Source organism: Chaetodon auriga, chromosome 8, assembly GCF_051107435.1.
Source record: "Chaetodon auriga isolate fChaAug3 chromosome 8, fChaAug3.hap1, whole genome shotgun sequence".
Classification (NCBI taxonomy): domain Eukaryota; kingdom Metazoa; phylum Chordata; class Actinopteri; order Chaetodontiformes; family Chaetodontidae; genus Chaetodon; species Chaetodon auriga.
This window is the reverse complement of record NC_135081.1, coordinates 4,831,502-4,855,909: the sequence shown is the minus strand read 5'-3', so window position 1 is coordinate 4,855,909 and position 24,408 is coordinate 4,831,502. Positions and strand designations below refer to the sequence as shown.

Sequence of the window (24,408 nt, the reverse complement as noted above, 5' to 3'; positions counted from 1 at the left end):
CAGTCTAAATATGAAGCTAGCCCCTCCCCCATGCCACCCCACGCCTTTCTGACATCAGGATTGGGGGGTTTTGTCTAACCATCTGACATTTACACCCACTTCATGCTATGATTAGCTAGGTGTGCGACATGAGAAAGGAGCCAGGGTTTGTTTACACAATTATCACTGTCACTTACACATGAACAACATGAATGTCTACCAGGAGAGACAGTGTGTACGTGTGCACTGTCGTCCCCTCTATTTAAAGGACGCTGTCTCCCTCTCTACAGCAGCACAGCTGTTTGCAACAATTAACACATTTAATTTGTAGGCGCTACTTCTTTTCATAGTCCAACCCTTAGTAAGGTTACCAGGCAACCAGCAGAGACTCCAGGAAGTCATGAAACTAACTCCATTTTCTCACCTCAGTTTTTGTATATATTACACAAACAAGATGCAATGTGTTAATAAGTGAGTTTCATAGGTGCAGACACATTCTTTTTTGTTTAATCTCGGGACAGAACAAGGCTAGCTGTTCACCCCTGTATCCAGTGTTTATGCTAAGCTAGGCTAACCAGTCTATAGTTTCTTATTTACTGACAGACATGAGTGGTGTCAATCTTCTCATGTGTCAGAAAGAAAGTGAGTAAGGGTATTTTCCAAAATTCAAACTATTCTTTAAGTTTAGTCATACAATTTTGAAAACCTATACCTGTACTTGATTTGCCATCTCAAGAGTGAGGTTTAGACTCACATTCATTTAGCCTTCCTTAGCAAGAAAATGCAAATTACGTAATTTAATTGGATCTTAGAAAAATTCCACTCTAACACTATGGTAAAAGAAATGTTCTTTCTTCCAACAGTAAAATTTAATGGTAATGAGAACATCTCTTTTATTTAATTATGCATTTTTCTTGTTAGTCCTTTCCTTTCTTCTTGTATTGCTCAGCTCTTTACTATGATTTTTAAGTACTGTTGTTTTATTATTAATAAAAGAAACTTCTGAAACAAAGCAGATACTGTAAGAAATAAGCTTCTTTATTCAATCACAGTTACTGAAAAAGAAACTCCAACTATTTGCTAATGTAGAAAACAGAGACTTGTACACTCTCATTTCACTCAGCACATACAGTATGTCTCCACTGAGGTGGGGCAGGGGCACAGAAATCTAATCAACACTACAAACACATACATATCTAAACCATCACATTCGGCACACACAGCAATGGCTTCAAATAATCTCTTAAACGTGCATCAACGAACAGAACTGCATCTGAGAACTTCAGAAAAAAGCATCAGTGAAGTGAAAATGTGAAAAAAGGGATATATGGCAAATTTAAGATCTCGGGTAAGGGAAAGGAGTTTTATAGTGGCCAGCAGTCAAAACATTACAAAGAAGGTAATGTAATGTTTAGAGAACTGGTCATAGATATAAAGTCTAAGAAAAGTACATAACATCATCTTAATAATGGTACAATATAACACAATGTCTTGGTGGCAGTGTTTTGTCCAACTTGTGCCATTCCATAAACCATCTCCTGCTACATGTCTAATACCACACAGAGACACCTCCAAGTGTCTAAAAAAATAAATACATTTTTGCACTCTAGCTATCAACAAGCAGCACTTCATTAGCAAAAGACACAAAAACAACTTCAACACCCAGTTTTGGATGTAAAATCCTACATTAGATGTCTTATCAGCTAGGAAGCCTTTTAATTTTAATTAAAGAGTTTTACACAAGGCAGTGGAATCCTATGCTGCAACATACCTTGTTATCTTACTGAAAATGCTTTTACACAAGGCAGTAAAATAAGACTGTCCAGCAGCATACCACTGCTTACAGGAAGGAAACTGCTTTACACTAATTATAGCCTGGCATAATAGATTCACTCTCCACAGGAAATTCTAATTATTACAGTTGTAATTAGTGTCAATTAGAGAAAAAATATTTATTTATACAGCAAAACGGATGTTAATTATTTATGGCTGGGCGCTGTGGAAACAACACTTGTTTGTTGTTATATTTATAACATTTAAAGGAACAATTTGAAGACAGAGCTGTTAAAGAACAGTATCTTTCATCACAAAATAATGCTCCGTAAAGTTTTCTGAAATTACTTGTATCTTTGCTTTCAGAGTCAAAAACATCGATCCCTGAACTTCTGCTTGACACGTCTTTTGAACAAATAATTCACAATGTTCTTAGAGAAGGGTTTAAAACTGTATACTTCTTAGCAAACATTAGAACTATGAGAGATCTATAACATGAGAAAATAATATGGCATGGATCATGACTGGCTGAAACAATGTGGAAAAGGTTGCTTTGGTTTTGGCTCTGCGAATAACAGTGTATGTAATTAAACAATTGGCAGGTAAATTAAGCCACACAGGTATCACACACACAGTAGACACTAGACAAGTCAGGAAACATAAAAAAATCTTACTATTCTAAAATCTCTCTTGCTCTCCACAGAAAAGCTATATTGCATACTGTAAAAGGTAAAGAACCAGTGTTTTGACTAATACTAGAAAACATGTTATATATTATTTTGCACATAAATAAATCTGCTGATTTGAATTCTGGTATCGTTCACAGGAACAGGAAATTTCCCTGTTCCACTCATTTTGTGGTAGTTGCCACAGAGTTCTGACCCTGTAGTTCAAGTTCTTTGCAGTCATCCAGAAGGCTGTTCCATATTCTCTGTGCTGGCCAAAGAAATATCACTGTGCAAGAGTTCAACAACCTGCTGTAGGACTGTAGAGACATGCCAAATCACATTTTTGACTGTAATCAAATGGTCCACTTTTCCAATTTGACTGTCTGGAACAAGCATGACTCAACTTTCGTGTACAACTGCACAGCAACAAACTGGTAAGGTGTTGGTACTAAGTCCGGCACATAAGAACATCTGCAAAGGGACCCAGGAGGTTCTTGTTGAAGATACACCTGACCCACACCAGGTAGGTGGTGAAGGGCTTAATGTTCTCTGAAAAAGTGTAGTTCTGCTGGGGAAGGATATAAGGCATGTATGTGTTCTCTCCCTGCTCCTGGATCCACACCTCATATTTCACCTCTCTGACCTTAAGGTATTTCAGATTCCACGGGATCTGCCAGGAGACTGTGAGTTTAGCCTCATTAGTGGTTTGTACTGAGGTTTGACATTGGGGTTCTCTGACCCGGCCTGGATGGACTGTGTTGGCCGGCTTTGACTTCTTCAAATTGGGCTTTGTCTTCATGCCCTCTTTGAGGACTTCCAGGAAGGAAGGGATGTCCACCAAAGTGTCCTGGTAGATCCGGAAGAGCCACTCTGGGTTGCGGCAGCACAAGTGCCTAGGGACATCTTTGCTCAACAGTATTCGCTCTTGCTCCTCTTTCTCCAAGTGAGCAATGCCCCCTTGTTCCCAGGGTCTGTCTGGATGGGTGATGGTATTCTCCTCCTTAGTGTTCCTCCAAGAGACATAGTGAAGGTCCATGCCTGGTAGGGAGGCAAGGGTTTTATATGGGGTGTACTGCTCTGGGTTTACAGCAAAAGGGAAGAGTTCCACCACAACAGCTCCTCTTGGAAGGAAGAGTGAGGTGATGAGCTGAGCTCCATGCATACTAACCAACATGGTAGCACTGCTGATCACCTGGACTATACTGGGGAAGGACTGTTCCTCCAGAGATACTGTGACCACTCTCATCTGGAACTCCTGGGCTAGCACCATGATTAGCTCCGCTTCATTCAGTATCAGCCTCGTTGTTGAGCGACTAAACACAACAATGTATTCATCCTTCTTCTCTTTCTCCTTATTATCTTCACCACTCCCTCCATCCTTCTCCAGCTCTTCCACCCTTGTGATGTTCATTTTCTCCATCAGAGCTCTGGCAAACTGCCGAATCTCATTTCCTGAGACCAACATATTGGCTTTAGGGCCCTGTGGCTGGACAAAACCATACTGGTACCAGGTGGTCATCTTGGACAAGCCAACGTAAGATTTTGTAAAACACATGAGCTTTCCAAAGTTTTTAAGCTGTTCTTTTAGTAGGGGCTGCTTGCTGCTGAGAAGTCTGTAAAGGTCAAAGTGTGGCCCTTCACCCCAGCCCTCCATAAAAACCAAACGAGCTTCATCATCTAAGTCTGAATACTGTTTCATAGTATAGAAAGCTGGGAGCAGGTCATCGTGGAACACATGCATTAGGTTGTCTGGATTAAACCGATTTAGGATCAGCGTCACATCTGGCACAAACACAGGTTTAGGCATAAACTTTAAAGTAGCAGCTGGTAGCTCTAAAAAGTTGAAGTACTGGGTATTGTGATCCTCTACTGAAGACAAGTCCAGTAGGGCAGGTTGGAAGCGCCTAGACCCCAGGTTAGGCAACATGACAGAGGAATTGGAGTGGAAGAACACAAATTCCTCTGCCTCAGAGCAGTAGCATAGGTAGTCAAAGCGGCAGATGCGGTCAGTGTGCATCTTGCCGGTGCAGACCATGCGTGTGCCGTGTTCCTGAAGAGCCTGGAGGGCAACATGGTAGTCGATACGGGCCTGTGAGAGCTCCTGGGACTGCCGTGTCAGGTGCAGTTCTTCCTCCAGCAGGGCAGCATGCTCACTCAGCTTGGAATACTTCCAAAGCAGAGCTGCAACTACAGAGACCAGCAGCCCGTTAAGGAGCGCGCCCACGCTCATCCTGCAGCCTGCCACTGAAGCCCGCATCACTGCTGCTGCTGAGGACCCACCTCCCGACTCCAACTGGCCTCCGACCTTAGAGACAGGCAACGAGACATTCGCCGCCAGGCAACGACTTAGGAGAGGGAGAAGAGGAGGCAACACAGGGGGAAGTAGGGGTTGACCACAGGGGGAAAAGAGGAGGATCGGACAGGTGAAGGAGAAAGGAGGGGAAAAGAAGAAAGGACATAGGTTTAAGAAACAATATAAAAACACAACAGAAAGTCTCAAGACCTGATTACCAGTGCAACAGACACAAAAGAGCACTGATATAATTAACAAAACAATAGTAAAGTCTATAATGCTGCAGTGCGCTTTATGTAAGCGATACAATCCTGTGATTCACCAGAGCAGGTTTCAGCTTTCACCTTTGGGAATTGTGGTTGTTTACCTTTGGCGAACACAAATGAGACATTTTCCTAACCTTACATCCCCTGTCACCCTCCCTGGATATGTCGAGACAAATTACACTGTGAGGAGGCACAGAGAAAAGAACAAGAGTATTGTTCTAAACTCTACTCATCTGCATACTGAGAGAACAAGTGAGTCATTGAGAGACTCTAAATCAAACCAACGGTTAACGGCCAGCAGCTGCCTGCAAACACGAGGCAACTTGCATGCTAAATACCCGTCTGAGGGCTAGCCTCGCTACCTTACAACAAAGGATTCAGATGAATTAATTTCTTGTCGTTTTATTCCTCACTTTTCAGAGTGCTTGAGATGCATGCACAGCTGAGAGAGGGAGAGGGATGACCTCAAGTCTGTGCTTTGGTATGACATCCAATGACAAAATGGGATTGAGGGATTCACTTTCCCTCTCTGAAACTGGCCTTCTGGCAGAAAGTAAACTAAATCAGGTCAAACTAAACTAAGACATAAGTCTAGGTGAACACACACTCCCTCTCTCTCTCTCTCTCTCTCACACACACACACACACACACACACACTGCACAAATTCATACAAGCAGTCATGCTGATGCGAGCCTAGACAGGAAACATGTCGAAACTAATTTTTTTCTTTCTGTTTGACTCTCTCTTGGGTCAATAATATTGCCGAGCTAAATATACTTCTGTTTCTGCTCTAACTTTTTCCCAATGCTCCCCTTTATCTTACACTGTTTCATTCTATTCCCAGTTACTGTCCTACACAATTTGCACATGCTACTTTGCTCCTTAGTTGTCACGCTCTTTCTTTTTCCGCTCCTCCTCCGGTTTCTTGCGCACTGTCTCTGTTCTGCAGGAGCCGAGCATAGTCCCTGGGCTATTTTTGACATCCCTGCAAGTGCAATATGTCAGGGTCACTCTTTGTGATCAAACTCAGTGAATACACACAGGCACAATATGGGCGGTTCAAAATCCAGCTATGTTCAGCTGCTCTGAACAATGTCAACCAAAAAAAACACAATCTCGAAATAAAGACCAGTAGGTCTTACAGCTGAAGTGTACATCTATTGTCTACTCTGAGGTTAAAACATTATTTGGAACATGTTAATAGTATATATCAAATTGAGCAGTTTGCATCTTAAATTCAGTTCAGCTCAGTTCAATTCAAATAACTTTATTTGTTAGTAAGTAATGTTCAAAATAGAAGACACGCATACAATGCAGCATTGCTGAATTAGAATTATGCATTGTATAGCATACAGTACAAAAAAAGGCTGCACATATTGTGATACTAATATAATACTAATAATAGTACAATGATAGTATAGTGTCATGTGTAAGGTATGGGTTTTGATGGGTTGGATAATGGGTAAGTTGGGTAGATTGATGGATAAATGTGACTTTGAAATGTTTACAATTTAAAGCGAACTGAATGTGTAAGTAGACATCACTGACAGTGGGGTTGGAGGCCCAGAAAACTAAGCACCCCCAGCGGCAGTTTGCATGCTTAAAATATAGACCATGATAGACTTTCGGTGCTTTTAATCAACCTATGCATAAATAATGTTTGTGTGAGGTGCATGCAGTGCTGTAGTGCAGGAGCACTGGTCATAGAAAAGGTGAGAAATGGATGAGGTGTAGCGAAAGAAGGAACAAAGGAGCAGCATAACTTATTTGTATGCAAGGCTTTAAAAAAGCACCTTCAAACATATGTGGATATTAAGGTCCACGTATTCATCGATAACTAGTTTTTTATTAGCATGCACATTAGTAGCATTTTGGTTCCTTATTAGTTATTCTAAATTCTTATTCTTGTCATTATTATTGCACAGTTTTCCATCAATAACCTCATAATTGCTGCTTATTGATACTAAGTAAGGAAGGAAGTTGTACTTTACAATCTTAATAATCTAACCCTAACCCCTAATAACCCTATCCTCTTAACTCCCAGAATAAGGGACTGCATAACATTTTGGGAACTTTGCCTCCTCTTGTTGACATTAGATGAGCAGCCAAGCAAAAGCCAGAACAGGACTAAAAATTAGAACAGCTACCATCACCAGCAGACTCAGAGCAGGACATTGTGGCAAATGCGGGATACAGAGTCCAGTACTGGGGCTACTGAGTCCAACTTGTTCTCCTCAGACCAGTGAAACAGAACACAAAGCTCAAGCAACAAACAGGAACAGTCTCACCATCAAACCTGTAGTGCCCAGGGTCAGGCTGTCAGGCTACAGGCAAGAAAGGCGCAAGGCTTTTTCAATGTCTTCAAATTATATTAAAGTCACAGTAGGAAAAGCACAGGCATAAATAATAAAATGAATGATGGGTGAATTTCATTTAGCTGCTTTACTTTTAGGATTCTGCTGGCTCACTGTCACAGCTTACTAGGACACTTAAGCAGAGGAGCCGTTGTTAATTATATTTGTAACACCTGTGATTTTCCTACTGCGACAAGTCAAACGTCTGCTTTGAAAAAGGCATATAGTCTACAGTATCACTGCATTTCGGTATTATTGTCAGTGGACACGCTCTTCTGAAACATGTATCGTTCATCTCTGAACATGTACACTGTACTTTTGCATCTTTTGGAGTTTTACATTAAAAATTGTGGAAGTGAATATATAATGGAAATTGATGTTTGTAATAGTTTGTCAAATCAGTGTGCCAGGGTGCGCCTGTTTGTGCTAGTGCTAACCTTTAGTGCTAATGGGCTAACATGTACAGTATGTCTGGGGATTTCTTTCATCGTCAATGGACTGGTTGGTTTAGAAAAAGGTGAAAAATGTATTTTTCCACAGAGCAAGGTAAGTTCTCAAATGTCTTGTTTGGCACAAAACCTAAAGATATTTAATTTATTATGACATGAAAGAGCAAGAAGCAGCAAGTCCTCACATTCGAGAAGTCTGACATTCTGGTCTGAAAAATGACTTGATTAATCAACTATCAAGATCGTTTCAGATTCATTTTCTGGCCATTTGGTAATTGATTAATTGACTAATTGCTGCAGCTCTGTGCTGGACCTGGTCAAGCTTTAAAGGTTCTAAAACTACTATTGGAAAGGTCAGAGAGATAGAGACATTTTCAGTCTCCTTTCAAATTGGGCACACTGTAAATATGAAAAAAAAGGAAAAAAAACCCTCTTTTTCTTCTATCTGTGTTTTTAGCCACCTCATTTACATGATGGGTCGGACAGACCAGGCACAGAGCTGCATGCAGCTGGCCGTGTTATTTTACACTGGACACAAGAGCACTCAGTGGCCGTGGCATAACCATGGCCATGGAAACACAGTGAGGATTATATAGATTAGTTATTGTTACATTTAAAAAAAAAAAATGCAATCTGGACAAGCAGGGAATGCAAACAGCAAGGAGAAAAGCCAATGTTTATAAGCAAATAAACGCAATGCAGGTCATGATGACTACCAAAAAAAGACTTCTTCAAAAATCACTCGCTGGGTAATGAGCCGATAAAGAAAGCGTATGTGACTTCCCAGGACAAAATGCCATGGACAGCAGATGTGAATCAAAGCACCATAGACACCATATACTGTGGGACCATCTTGATGCTGACACAGCAGCCAAAGTAAAGTGAAATGAAGTGTGAAGAGGAAGATGCTAGTGAGACGACATTAGGCAGGCATCCTGCATGCTCCTTCAGTCCACAAGGACAAGGGCAGCGTGAGGCTAACAGTGCCAGCAGGGCTGCTTAATCCCTCTCACTGCACACCGGCTCCCACAGGGACGCATGTGAATGCCCTCTGCAATTTGCCCGAGCCAAGCAACCGAAAGCTTCGAAATGTCAAAGCCCCTGCAAGACACCACAGCATGCACAAAGGACGAATTTGCATCACCACAGTTAACAGGCTCCACACAGAGACCTGGACACTGCGAGCTGTTTTCTCGTTCTGCTTGGTTATTTAAAACACGCAGGTCAAAATCAAGCTGAAGGAAGCTTAAAACATGAGGGCCCTTTCCTGAGTCCGATGTCTGTGTGTGTGTGTGTGTGTGTGTGTGTGTGTGTGTGTGTGTGTGTGTAGTCATTTAAACTGACCTTGAAGACAAGTGACTTCTGTATCTCTTCAGCAGTGTAAGGGAGTAAGCCAAGATACTGCCTGAGCATAAAAATGTTCAAATTAGGAAAAGGTCGCAGCAGTTTCAAATATAATCAAATGTTAGATGAGATCCATCTCATGAGCTATGCTAACACTGGGGAATGGTCTCATATCCATATTCTATTTCTGAGTGTGCATGCTATTAAGTAACCCACTGAATCTGTGTCCAGATCTCTCCTGTCTGACGCTTCTTCCATCTGAACTAAGCAAATTCTCTTCTGGGCTCCCAAAATATCTCCAGACGTCACCCAGTGCCAACACAGCCTGCGTGACACAGGTCCTCTGGACCCGAGTTTGACCCGATTCATTACTACTGTGCCAGGTTAATGGTTACTGGTCTGCAGCTGCGGTTCGACATACATTACTGGCAAACATAATACTGAAATATCACCCGGCTATGCGTTTACTTCTCTCATTCACTTGACCTTGGTTGCTTGCCTGCAAGTGCATGCTCTCTCTCACTGCCTCTACATGCACACAAGAAATCAGGTTATTTGGGGAAATTAGGTTAAGACAGATAATCAGAGAACATAATTACCTGGTTACTGTAAAACTCATGTTTACATTGAGCGGTAAATCAGATTCCTTCCCTATTCCCACCATGACCACTGTACGACAGGCATATTTAAAGTGGATTAGTGATGATATAAGATGCTGCACCATGTTTCAAAGGGTTAGTTAGGATTCACCAAAGTCACACAATAACACAAGCTAACTAATCGATTGAGGCAGCTGTAGACCGGAAACTCCTGTATTCCACAAGGTAAAATGACGAGAGGGATGGAGAGAGAGACATCAACGGCTTCAGTCTAAATATAGCATACACTTAAAATGATATTGATTTTTTAAATTGGCCTTTTTTTTAGTGGCTAAAACACATTTTGCTGCTGATCCCAATCCACAGCAGAGCAGTACACTGCTTATCTTCCAACACCGGTACTCATGCTGCTTCTCCAAACTGGGGGTGTACTGACTGCCATCTACTGCTGGCAATACACTGAGTTGTACCTCATACAAGCCCACTGCAAGTAATCTGAAATATGCCTTTAATGATGGGCACGTGGGAACTTCAATAAACGATGTCAAGTCAAGATCCAGATCTACTTTTTCTGAAGACACTGCAGCCTTGGTTGTAGAACAACAGCTGTGTGAGCCAGTAACAACACCCTCTCAGCCACGTTAGCCTTGCTACATCAACGTTTGACTTTGTACTGACTATCATTTCCTAACAGGCAAATAATCACAAGAGATTTACTAAATGCAAAGGTAGGGGGTAGTCACAGGCTGATTTCATTCTGATGAAATTTATGCACTAGTTTTGACACAAATTTTCTTAATATTCACATAAAAATTAAAAACCAGAACTGTGCACACTCCACTACACACCATTGTGCCTCACACACTGGTTCATCTGAGCACCACTGCAGACTATAAGGCAAGTTAGAACGAACATAGTCTTCTTGTATGTCAGCACTTTTGCAGTTGGATTTCTCTGCCCAATAAACCTTGAGGCAGTCCGCCTACATGTAGAATAGTTTTCCTCTAACTGCATGAAAGTATGCATGAAATAGCATGCATACATACAGCAACAGACAAAGTATATATTCTGAGGGAGAGAAACTACAGATTTTGAAGCAAAACTAATTTGTGTGCGTGCATAAAAGTGCTTTTGGTTTCGTTTCCTAACCCCAAAGCAAAATCCTGCACAATACAGGTCATTTTGGTCTCAACTGTAAAATGTTTTAAACATGCAGATTAATTTATGCTCGAGGTATGACGTATGGCAAAATGATGAAAATGCAAAAACAGGTCAATGATGGAGCCAATTACCTTGTCCTTTGCATAAAACCTACAGGCTGACACTACATAATTGCCTCATTAGGATAATACTGAAAGAGCACTGCTTTCATTAGACATTTGCTCCTGACAGGCAAGTCTGTCCTGCTTCCAGCGCCACTGTAGAAACCATCTTGGTTCTCTAAGCTCAAAAACAGACTAGTACTGCTGCCTTAAAGGGAAGGTTCATCCCAAAAATCCAAAACTTTTTTTAGTCTTACCTGAAGTACTGTGTATCCATCAAGATAGTTTGGTAAGAGTTGCAGAGTTCTGGACATATTGGCTGTAGAGATGTCTGCCTTCTCCCCAATATAATGGAACTAGATGGTACACGCCTAGTGTTGCTCAAGGTACCAAAAAAACAAAACAAATTACACCTGGTAACAGTGTCAATCCGTGCTACGAAGAATGCATCTCCTCGTGGACAAGAGGCTAATGCTCGCAACAGTGTGGGGTGTTTACATTAATCGTGTCCTGTAACTTTAGCCAGCAGTATCAGTTAATTACAAACTAATCTCTACAAGCGAGCAATGTCAGACTCAGTGCAGGAAAGTAGATGTGCGCTTCCTTCTGCGCAGTGATACGGTTGGCAGGTGTTGTTCAGTAGAAAGAAAATAGCTTGTACATGAAACTGCTCACAACTGAAGATGAGTACCATCTAGTTCCACCACATCTGAGAGAATTCAGACATCTCTACATCCAATATCTCCAGACGCAGCCGCTCACAACAAAACAATCTAGATGAACAGCACTGCAGGTAAGAGGAAAAACAGAGCTTTGATTTTGGGGTGAACTGTCCCTTTAAAGCAAACAAAACCTACAGCAAAACTATATGTTGATAACTCAAAGGGCTTCACGTCTGTCTTTCTACTGTATGTCTGCAAGGTTCAAAAGGAATCTGTCTGAGATAGGTATCATATGGAAGACATGCAGACCCACCCACCAACACAGACATACAAGAGGAGTGTGGTATCCTGACCAGTACCCTTTCTAACCCTGATTGGACACCATCTACCCTGCCATTATTGTTTGCTTCAGAGTTCTGAACTGGAAGAACATGGTGGCTATTCTGAAAAAGCCATCCAATGAAATCAGTTCACAGTAAATCTGAGGTGAGAACATTTAAGGTGAGGAAGAGGTCAGGCTTGAAGCATGATTCAGCAAATTATTAGTTCATGCTTTATTAATTCACTTATTTCATAGCTGTAAGATGGACGTAGGTAGTGAGAGATTGGAGTCATGCCATCATATCAGCATATCCTTTTCCAGTTTTCTGGTTGGTCTGCATTCCATCTGCTAAGCCCAGTCAATTCTCAGCTGATATTTTCTGGAAAAAAACTGACTTGAGAAGATTATGGTTGGCTTTGCAAGGCTATACTGTATATGCTGTATGTCCTCATGCCTCAGATTAACCCGACTGAGACAGCTTCCTCACCATCTTCGAGTGATAACTGTCAGAGCAGTGCATGCTAACCCCTGAAGCTGCTGCCAGATAGCAAGTATTCATCACTGCCACGTCCATTGTTCCCACGGCAGCAGACTTCCAGCCAAGGCAGGGGACAGCAGCGAGGTAGGGTGAAGGACCCACAAAATGTGAAGCAACCCAGAAAGTGAGTGAATCACCTGTCAAAGCATTGTGGGATAGCATCCAACAGGGAGTGAACAGCAATACAAAAAGGTGAAAGCAGTTTGAAGTCAAACGTTTTGACAGCAAGCTCTGCAGTGATTTTCACAAAAAAAAAAAAAAAAAAGCAATTTCTATGACGGACAAGAGTATTATTGTAGTTTCAGTATTCCTCTTTGAATGGTCTTTTCCTTCAAGATTGAGGATAAAAACAAAAAAAGCGATACTTGGACACTTAATTGTTGAAGACAGACGCATGTTGATTATCGCTGTACAGTCCTGGTAACACCAAAGAGTGGCACGGTGAAATGTATCCATGTATCTTTGCAAAATATCAGGAGTCAGAAGCTTGGTGACCTACTGTACAAGCGCAGGCTAACTACGGAAACTGGCCAGCTGGGAACATGCTTGCGCTAGTCAGTTACAGTAGCGCTCCAAAATATTAACTAGCTGCAATAATCAATTAATAAGCTAGTTGTGCCTGGGCCAGACTACATGTTTTTTTTGTCTTTGATGATGGTCAACGTGGCAGAACTAACAATCACAGCACGATATTCCCTTGCTGTGTCTTTATCTGGTGACTGGCAAGACAATGTGGATGAGCTATAATATTAAAAGAAATACAAGAGGTGGTGTAAACTTCAGCCCATTTGGTCATTATTTATGCATCTACTGGGCAGATGAAGTACTTCCGCTATTTCTCGCCAACATTTGACTTTTTTGACTCGGTCATGGCACTCCCCCAAGGAAAAGTCCAACAGACAGGGGTACTGTTGCCACAGCTCAATGAACTTTTCCTCTCTTTCGTTGTTCCACCTGACAGTAGCAAACTCAGCATCCATCCATGCCATGACACTGGTAATTGGTTGGCCACGACAGAATCATTGCAAAATCGGGCTAAATTTGTGCAGTCTAATCTAGGCATTAGCTAAGTGTTAGCCGTGAAGGCAGTGCTGAGAGAGTGGCGACTGACAGACAGCATATCCCACAGCAGTCTACAAATCATGATGAGATTACAGCAGATAGATAGCAACAATTAGAATATGGTACAGCCTCAGTGGTGAAGTTGTACTCTGCTGATGCATATTAAGAACGTAGAACACCATCATGTCTGGGTGGTGGATGCAGCGGTATAGTGACTTCCTGTGAAAGCACCTTCAGGCTCATGGTTTAGCTATATATCAGTATAAATTCCTCTGCAGTGGGTGATTTCCTTTGGAATTCAGGAGTAAGTCCACTGACCTGTAACTGCCATGTCTCCTTGACCAATTCACTCCTCATCATCTTTCATTAAACTGGTCCAAGACACCCCACCTCCTCATAAACTGTCTGTCAGTCACCGCTCTCTAAGCGCTGTCTTCGAGGCTGACACTGAAGCTCCGGCTTCCCTGTGTTACTGGTTAGCATATCTGTTTGCTCTGGAGATGATAAGCACCCCAATGATGATGTGGAAGGTGGTGTGGGGCAGCCTGGAAAGTCTAATGCATTTTAATGAGAATCCTTGAAAGTCACAGCTAAGGGGGCTTTGGGAGGGGAGATGCAGCGGTAGCCCTGTGCTGTGGCAGCTCATTTGGCCCCTGGTGTTCATCATTCCTGGCAACTCACTGTCCTCACTCTTTAGGAGTTAGTCTTTCCTCTTTCTAAACAATTCTTCCTCCCTTTCTTCCCCTTTTACATCAACTTGGAGAGCCCTGACATGCCTCTTCAAGAGAGGAATTTAAAAAGAAGAGAAGAACATCGGCAGCATCACTTCGGTCCTTTTCTTCCTTCCTCTACCTGCTTTTTTTTTTCCCTTTGGCCACTTGATTGCTGATCTCTTCTGGCCGTGATGATGCATCCTTATTCGTTGTCATCTTTATTCCTGGACCAAATGTGGCCTGTCAGGTTGGATCTAGCTGCTTGGAGCTCAGTGTGGCACTAGGGAGAATTAATGGCCCAGCAGCCATTATCTGGCTGTACAAAGACAAGTCTCATACCCTTTCTCTCACTTTGCATCTCTTTCTCAAACACGTTTCGACAGATAGGCATGTACACACACACACACACACACACACACACACACACACACACACACACACACACACACATTGTTCCGTTACATAAATGCAGTGCAATGCCATCTAGCCTAGTGGTGAAAAATAGGCTGGCTGCTTCATAATGACTGGCGGTGAGTGTCAGAAAATGCCTCTGGTCTGTGTTAGACACATCACATGTCTGACTACTCGCCTATTCCAAACTGAGACTGATTACTTGCCTGATTGATAGCCTGCTACTTAATAACATTTTCGTCCTTCTCTATATCATTCACTAACAGCGACCCTCTATGCCTATTGAAACACAGCAGATATAAGCCCATGACTGTACTGTTGTGCTGTCTCCTCTCCCAAGGGACACAAGAGAAACAGAGGCTGATGTGGACAATCTGCAGACTGTGTGTGTGTGTGTGTGTGTGTGTGTGTGTGTGCATGTGTTTGTGTTTGTGTGGAAGTGACAGACAGACAAAGAAGAACAAAGTGAGAAGGACATCCTCTAAAAACACCGCAGCAAAGCACTTCAGCACTGCCCCAGGACAACAGGCAATATTCCAGAAAGGGACAGAAATAGAATACCAAGGCTGGATGTACTCTTGAAGATATTTGCAAGTGCTCAAGCTCTTAAGTTGCTGCCCCCATCAATTTTGGAAACTTTGGTAACCTGAGAATTCAGAAGGATTTTCATCTTGTTAAAAATTGTGTAGGACAAAGTGTCGGGGGCAAAAGTTCTTGCTGAGCATCCTTTGGTGCATAACTACCCTTAAAGGGCAGATGGACACGGATTGTGCCCACAGTTCTGCTTTGAACACATGAAGTGTCTGCATATATTGACATGTTTGCACATGTTTGTCTGGCATACAGTTCCATGCTTGCACACACCCACATGGACATGAGCAGATGACGAAGGTCCACACAGACTCTGAAGGTGATGGTTTGATATTAGTCTGATGACACCTGCTGACAGGACGAGCTGCTTAACAGCTCTGAATCATTAAAGATTAGAAGCACCAGCTCTTTGTCATGTACAAGCAACGATTGCTGAGCTACCTGCTAGCTACTGAGAGGCGTTTGTGTTAAAAAGAGAGCAGAAAAGATACAGCTGGCTCAACATTTTTTGACTACATTTACAGCACACAGACCCTCAAGGCCAGGCGGATGTGGCATAATTAAGTATAATTTGGTTTTCCTGATATGGAGGTAATCCAATATCTCCACTAGAATTTAGAATCAAGTTCTGAGGATTTGGCTGAACAGCATTAGTTTGTAATGACTTACACTACAGGGCATCAGTGAGGTTTGAGGAGATTAAAATGGGTAACCAAATAATTAATGCCACCTTTGCAGGCAGAGATAGTATCTCATCTGGATGAAGCCACTGACAATTGTGTCCTCCTTGTCCCTGACACCTCAGACAGGCCAAATAAAATATTAAGCCAGTGAGAAACCTGAATCTTTAGACAGTGCAAGCTCAAAGGCTTTGAGAAAGACTCCAAATTACAACCTGCTGTTTCTTTGCAAAAATAACAGATTTTAATTTTTAATAAACTTTAAACTAGATTTATAGGTATAGTCAAATAAGGTTGGGCGATTAATCACATTTTTTTTTTTCAATACACTTTTGGCTTCCCACAACTATGAAAACAATATAATCGAGATAAACGATTATGGTGCTGCATTCTGTGTCACATTGACGCTCTCCTTTTGTCTTGTGTTAGAAATCCAGTGCAGTCCTTTCCTTTACAGTGGTACTTTTGGCAAGGCCGTGGCAAGTTTAGCTCAGGCCACAGCAGTCAAGTGAGCCGTCATTTGAGAAAACCTGTTAAAGTTAGCTGCTGGTTGGATTTGATGCAAAACTCTCCGTGCTATTATGGTATCTGTGCTTGGAGCAGTCAAAAAGGATGAGCTCTACAATCCTTTCTCACATTTAATATACCAAATAAAAACGACATTTTAATACACATTGTATATTAAGTAAGTCTTTACATTTATTATATATATTACTACTACTGTATATATTAATGTTATTGTAAGACATTATTTTTTGTTTTTCAGTCGGTTTATTATATTCAAAGTTCAAGGAAATCTGCGAAAAAGTTTTTTTTTTTTTTAAAGAAATTCAAGTATTCACGTTTAATACCTGAGATCTCACTACTGACTAAAATAATCTGGATTTCTGCACATTTGTGAATCTGCACAGGCCTTACGCACACAGACGTCTAGCCGTGTTTGGGACCGTCTCCTCCACTGAGTGACAGACATGCATGCTTCCAAAACACAGGTTTAGGGAAGTTAACTAGACTTAGATTTGCCAAAGCAGCCACTACATCTTTATCCATGAAGTCTTCTCTCAAGTAAAACTGAAATCTAGCATATGAGAACACTTCAGACCAAGCGTAAATCAAAGCTTTGTGTAGTTTGACTTGTGAGCCATAATTGGCTCATTACTGCACCCCAAGCCAGAGGGCAGAAAACAGCCACTGGCACTTGATGGTTGGTGAGAACAATTGTTACATGAGATGTTTTTCCCCCCAGTGGCCACAAGGGGCAACAACAGGCCAACAAGACTGGTTTACTTTGCAAATCTGCCTAACTTCCCCAATTCAGGTAAAAATCAGCGCACAGCCACTTCCCTGTCCACCCAGGACGGTCTTCCACTCAGTGGATGAGACAGTCCCAGACAGGGCTAACAGACATCTTTCAGTACAGAGCACTCATATGTGGACCGGAGGCTGCAATTTATAACTCAAAAAATAATCCAAAAAATCTTGTTGCATCGCAGAATTACACATAGAAACAGACACAGTCCAGAATGACAATGGTCTGCTATAAGATGCACCTCTTTTCGTTCCTTATTGAGGTCATTCTGCTAAAGATCCTGCTAAAGATTTAGGTGCATGCACATCAGCTCCTCCACAAGCCTCTTGAACTGCGATTGCCCAAAAAGGCTTTTTATGGTAGGAATCTCTCTGCAGAGATGTTTATGTGCACCTTTGCAGAAGTATGTTTTGAGACTTACCCTAATGCATAAGCTGTTTTCTAAAAAGTACTGAACCCCATACTGTGTGCGAATGCATCCACTGTGACACTTCTGAAAAGCCACGCAAGTCAATTCTGCTCAGCAGTTAGGAGATGTGGAAATTCACGAATATCAGTTATTTTAGAGACAAGACTGCAAGCATATTTTTCCTTTGAAAATGCAAGAGTATTCACAGAGGGTGATCCAAACTCATCTTTTCCTGCACAAGTCAGCATTTCAGTTTTGTGAAAAGTTGCAAAGAATGGCTTTGAATTTTTCCTAAAGACAAGTGCAGAAATGCAGATCAAAGTGACAGCATAATGGGGAGAGCTCCAGGTCTGCAACACAAGACCATGTTGAACGTCTCGACTCATTTCAGACTTAAAAAAGGACAGCGAAAACTAAAGAAATTGACAAATGATATCAAATTGCATGCGGTGATGCAACCAAGACGTGATGAGGCTTCAAATTCACTGAAAGCTAATACTTACATGAGCCAGTGCAGCCAATCAAAATCTAGAATCAAGCATATTAGAACAAGACAGAGATGTATATCAGCCTCAAATGACTCTGTCTTTTTCAATTTATATATAATATTCTAATTTGAGGAGATTTCAGGGTGTTTTCCTGTGGATCTTATTTGAGTCAGAGAGCCCTCTGAAGAGCATGGGAAACTCGAGCCACATTAAATTACATCTCATCTGGGAGTTGATGGACCTTAAATTCCACTCAAGCAGCATTATGATGTTTTAATTCTCACAGCTTTGGTGTCATTATGGTGAAACAGACGAGGAGACCTATGGTCAGCAAACACAAACCTATCAGCCTGTTTTCATTTGCTCACACTGTTCAGTTACATCGCAGCACACTGAAGCAAAATGATTCTAATCATAGCAATTACTCTTATATCTGTGCCCTAATCCTTACTATTACATGTTACTGATAGACACAGCAAAGCACCAAGGGTAGAATGGCTTACAAGGAGGTGTCTCTCCATCCGCAATCAGTCATATGAAATGAAGCACCATGTTATTAGTGTGTTCAAGACGTAATGTAGCTACTGCTGTGCGGTTTTCACTGCCTGGTGTCTGTTTTAAGGACTTTTCAGCTTTAGTGCTCAGTTTAAAACATTTGTTAGAAAAGTAAGCACATGTAACAAGCTACATTACTTTGATGAGCTCATTAAAATGGTTACATTGCTTACTGCATTACATTTGAAAAGCTAATTGTAGTGGTGATATTATTATCAAATGGTGAATAGAACAAGGGGGTATATTGCGGGATAAATGATGAATTATTTCTTTTCCCAAAGAAGACAAATGTTGTTCATATTAATGTTTGCCCTAAATAATCACTGACTCGAGGTCAGCTGTAACCCTCCCCTTCAATAACTACCTCATACCTGCTTACAGTGTTGCATGTCTATAGTAATTTTGAATATGGTGAGAATGTAAACTGCATTCAAAATGTGTTCATATCCATTTAAAAATATGTACTTGCGCTGGAAACACAGTTACTCGCTCTGCTGACAAATACTCATTCATTCGCTAAATCTTAAACACACTGAAGTAGCCTGTATTTTAAATTGTATTGTTAAAGGTGTATGGTATTCACAGTGCTTAAGAAGTCAAAGGACATATGCATGAATTAGATCATGACTTTTCTAGACTGGGTTTGGTATATTTATACACTCATCTCCACGCATCTGTTGAACTGTAACTGTTAGTCTATGTCAGCTGGAAGCTTCTGTCTCACAGCCGGCGGACACTCATCTGAGATGTACGAACACTTGCACAGGCAAAGCCCTGTGACAGTCAGACTGAAGGAACTCTACGCATTAAAGCCCCTTTTGGTCCGCAAAAACAAGTCAAAAGCATTATCAGTCCAATAATTCTTACCTCAGGTCTCAGTGAAAATGTTGCTTTTGTCTTTGAAGACAGTTGAGAGGTTAGCTCATTTAGGCAGCATCAGTGCCTCAGTCAATTGCAGAGACGGTCCTGAGCGGGAACACAAGATGTAGTGGAAATGAAAAGAAGAAGACTGGCGGATACTGGGACTATTCGTAAAAACAACGGCGTGTTCAGTCATTACATTCTCCGAGACACAGCCGGAGCTTTCCGGTATTGTTTACGAGCTAGCCTAGCTGTCAGAAAGGCGGAGAGAGAGCAGCTGCATGGATACCGATTCCACTGTGCTGTGTCCAGTCTCCACCTACCGCCGAGGGAAATCCCGCTCTCAGATCTCGCGATGACACTCGACCTCTCTAATTGTCACATGTGCAATGGATAATTATTGCGTCTTGTGCATATTTTATTCGATACGCTCGTCAAAGACGTATTAACATTCTTTATTTAAGTAACAATAGCAATACCACAATGTAAAAAATAATCACTTACAATTTTACTGGAGAAAAAGTGTGTTTGTAATAGTAGCAAACTGTGCATAAAAGTATCAATGCAGACAGTATCCATCCACTCAGTCACATATAATATAAATTAAAAGCTAATAAACAAATATTTTTTTTTTTTAAGTAAGATGTTTGTTTCTATTGAAGGGAAAGAATGGCCATAGGCCTTTTTCAAAGCAGACATTTTGACTTGTCTCAGTATAAGCACATGGATGACCTTCATCAATGCTTCTGGTAAAGGGAATGTGTATATCATTCATCCATCCTTTGATAATAAAGGATAAAGGTCTCTATGAGCAAGCATGTTTGCGGAGGGGAAAATGAAATGAATATGATAATGAAAGGGGTTGCATATATCCAGGATTCAATGTAACAGAATGATCAAACTGAAATGATTTAGGTTCATTATGACGCTTTGAAGAACTGTGACCATCTTGTGAATCTTGGATGGTCCCATTATCTTAGTGGGTTCAGCGAAGGGAAAAGGTGCAAGGTAAATGTGCCCCAGAATGGAACGGAGGTAATTAGCCAATCATTTTGCAAAAAATCCTAAACAACAACAACAACAACAACAACAAAAACATATATTTGAGATTTTCTCCATCAAACAAACTCTTGTGAATCTCTGGAGAAGCAACTCTACCTTCTGTTAGGAGAGCAGTGTACAGACACATCAAATGCAAAGCAATACTCCCATCTTGAGTTTGAAAAAAGAAAAGCAAGCACCGTTACAAATACTGTTAGTATCCCAATCATCAGATCGATTTGAAATGTTCATGTTCATAAATGTTAAAGGGTGGGCTTTTCTAGTAATAGCTCAGGTCACCTTATCCTTGTCTTTCACACCTTAATTAAATGTCAACTACATTTGTTGTGTTTCTCAATGTATTTTTTTCTTTTTTTCCTCCCATTTTCTTCCTTTATTAGATTAACAACATTAACCAAATTATGGCTGCATTACAGTAGATGTGACAGTTCACAGATGCTGGTGTTGTGGATACTGGCTCATGGGCTACTGGGAATAGTCATTTTCAATGTTATCAATTACACTTGTGCTTTGCCTACTGCAATGAGTCCAACTATATGCTGTGAAAAAAGTCTTTGAGTCTCGCTGTGTGCTGTATTTCAACATATATCCTTGAGTAAATAAACATTTGGATATATAATATATAATTCAGGTATTCTGTCTTTTAAACATTCTCTGGATTCCGATAAACTCTTATTACCCTCTTTTTGCACAGTACTTTAACTGGTCAGAAATATAATGACACCCTTTTAAGTTATATGTTTTAGGTCATGTTCACGGTACAAAACCTTTAGGGCCACGTTCAAGGAAATGGTTAAACTGATGCTTTATTCACAAAAAGTGAATAAGCACAAACTGTTACGAAACACATGACTGATGTGAGAGGGTGAAAGCGAAACAGAATACATATTATGGCGGATGTGGGTGCAGGGTGAGATATCTCCATCTGTGTGGGGAAACAACATGCGACGCCTCTAAACTCAGAAGACCATTTTTCTTTTTAAGTCGCAGTACACATCCAGTCAGAGAAGGAATATACTCCGCTAAGTCAATTAAAGGGCAAAACAAATGTCTGTTTTGTCCGTCACTAGATGTCACTGCGCACCGTTTATTGGAAAGCCCGAGCAGCAGTGACAGCCAATGGATCCGTCGCACACAGACGTAGACTGTGTAAATCTTGCAAAATGAAACACAAATATTTAAGGATGAACGCCACATCAAATGCTGTCGGATGTTGTCGCATTATTTTAAATTGTTGGCTATGTGGACGACATATTGGACATCCTGCTATGCATATCTCAAAATGCACCTAATATAAAACTCTCCCTTTCATTGAGGCCAAACTGCCATTCCATTGTCAGTTAGACGCTTATTGTATTCTATTACTTATTCTATTATTTATTGCTGCGTAAACAGATTAATGCTTCAGCAACATTTCCCAATCAAAAGACTTTGTTTGACGTCAGAGTCGAATGCGGTCGGTGATGCTCTTCTGCTGCCTTCAGTGTCCCTCGTAAGGATCTCAATCTTTGCTGCCAAATTGTGAATAAACTGCATAGGCCTACAACTTGCACTGCAGGTAAGCGCCTTTAATCGGACAATAATAACAAAATAGTCAAATGGAAAGAAAACGGGGGTGATTGGTTCTGAAATTTTTTTAGTCCACCGTATGGTAACTGTAATGGGATAAGTTTGCCTTTGTGTATTATGAATTCATTAATCTATTAAACATTTGTAAAGCACATCTCTTGAAAGGTGGACATAATTTTCGAACACGTGTATGGTGGCCTATGGTAATAAATACGAAAGTCTGATCGGTTGGAAATCTCGACACTTTTTTCAGCACGTGAACGTTACATCACTGCCCCACCGCCTCGGCTGGGAGGATACAACGTTTCCGAGGGCTGTCGTTGCCAACGATGCAATGCCTCGTTTTACGGATAAACCCTGGGCATAGGCACCTCCTGAGTGCCGCGGTCATCTCGAAGAAGCGGTACCACCCTTGTCTTCTCTGATATTTTGTGTAAAGCTTCAGTAGAAATCACCCGAAGGACCCACGGTACCCGGTAAAGACCGGACCCTGGGCTTTATGTTTACCGAAGAGAAACGGGAGAGGTGAGCTGAGCGAGCCGTAGTAAGTTTAGCTTGCTACATGCTAACTATGGCTAGCTGTGTGTTATTTAAAACAGCACCTGTGTACCTGGAAGACAAACGCTCTGTCATACGGCTAAATGTGTTTATGTTGAAATTATCGTTGGGTGGGTTTGGGAAATAGTGGGCGGTGTCCTAGCGTTAAAGAACGAAAGCAGTCAATGTTAGTCAGACAGTAAGCTAACGTTGATCAATCAATGAACAACGAGCTAGCCCCTGGCAACGTTCGGCTAGCGTGAGGTGTTTGTGCTACCGCTGGGCCCGTTATGCAGCTGACTTCTGGACTACCCTGTCACACTCAGCTGTGGTGGGAGAACAGCTGACTAAACATGCGACTATTGGAAGCCTTTCGTTGTAGTTTTAGGAAACTTTTTATTTGGTTCATCGTAGCAGCACGAGGCAGCACATCAGGATAAATTAGCTAACGTTTGTACAGCAGCCATCCTGTCAAAACAAGCCCAACGCCTCCGCTAATTACTCAGCAAGCTGATGTGTTTGTGAAGTTTTTATGCGTTAACGTATGTAATACTATTGCTCTCAAAATCTCTTGTTCAGTACACCTCTTTCAGTTAGTAATATATCCATGCGTTATTCTGCTCAGTGCTTCATTCTGGAGTAAGGGAGAGGGTTCTCAATTTTTGTTTCAATTTCAGTTTGGAGTAATTTATGTCTTATTCAGTTTAATGATCAGCTTTGCCCATGTAACATAATCAATGTTTATTGAAACTGTTGTAATTATGTGTCATTTAGGAAGCTGGAGCCATGGGATTCTCCTTCAGCCTTCGATGAACTGAACTAAGCTGGACCCACATAACTCAGCCAACCTGCCCCTGCCTACAGTGGGGGCTCCCTTGTCCCCCTCACTTACTCCAGCTATGGCAGGCTTCAAGCGGGGCTATGATGGCAAGATTGCTGGCCTGTATGATCTGGACAAGACATTGGGCCGTGGCCACTTTGCCGTTGTCAAGCTGGCGCGCCACGTCTTCACTGGGGAGAAAGTGGCAGTGAAGGTGATCGACAAGACTAAGCTGGACACCGTGGCCACAGGGCACCTTTTCCAGGAAGTCCGGTGCATGAAGCTGGTCCAGCACCCCAATATCGTTCGCCTGTATGAAGTGATAGATACTCAGACCAAGCTTTACCTCATCTTGGAGCTAGGCGATGGAGGGGATATGTTTGACTACATCATGAAACATGAGGAAGGTCTGAATGAAGAGCTCGCTAAGAAATATTTTGCCCAGATTGTCCATGCTATCTCCTACTGCCATCGGCTGCATGTGGTGCACAGGGACCTCAAGCCAGAGAACGTGGTGTTCTTTGAGAAACAAGGGCTGGTCAAGCTCACTGACTTTGGATTCAGTAACAAGTTTCAGCCGGGGAAAAAGCTGACAACCAGTTGTGGATCTCTGGCGTACTCTGCACCGGAAATACTGCTGGGTGATGAGTATGATGCTCCAGCCGTAGGTATGCAAAACATGTAGGCTGATGAATGATGCTGAAGTAATGAAATGAGTCACATTGTTAATTAGAAAATGGCAGTGTTACAGTGCAGTACTGCCACACTGGATATGAGCTAGATTCAGCCCATTTATGAAAGTCTGGTGCTTTCACAAAGGCACGGTTGGTA

At 41.7% G+C, this 24,408-nt stretch overlaps 2 protein-coding genes across 4 annotated transcripts in view; one reads left to right on the top strand and one right to left on the bottom strand.

Moving 5' to 3' along the window:
* Positions 1-997: 997 nt before the first annotated feature.
* Positions 998-19,902, bottom strand: pomgnt2 (protein O-linked mannose N-acetylglucosaminyltransferase 2 (beta 1,4-)). The gene is made up of 2 exons (XM_076738216.1): positions 19,596-19,902; positions 998-4,765 (listed from the first exon to the last, which is right to left on the bottom strand). The coding sequence occupies exon 2, from the start codon at positions 4,675-4,677 to the stop codon at positions 2,869-2,871; it is 1,809 nt and encodes a 602-aa protein (XP_076594331.1). The 5' UTR covers positions 4,678-4,765; positions 19,596-19,902; the 3' UTR covers positions 998-2,868.
* Positions 19,903-22,523: 2,621 nt separating this feature from the next.
* Positions 22,524-24,408, top strand: part of snrka (SNF related kinase a) — a 48,939-nt gene continuing 47,054 nt past the window's right edge. The window contains exons 1-2 of one of the 3 annotated variants that reach the window (XM_076737166.1): positions 22,524-22,745; positions 23,532-24,245. In XM_076737166.1, coding sequence (XP_076593281.1) covers positions 23,657-24,245 — 589 coding nt within the window. In that variant the 5' untranslated portion in view covers positions 22,524-22,745; positions 23,532-23,656. Of the gene's footprint in view, positions 22,765-23,531; positions 24,246-24,408 lie in introns of all 3 variants that reach the window. The other 2 variants (XM_076737167.1, XM_076737168.1) reach the window with 2 other exon arrangements.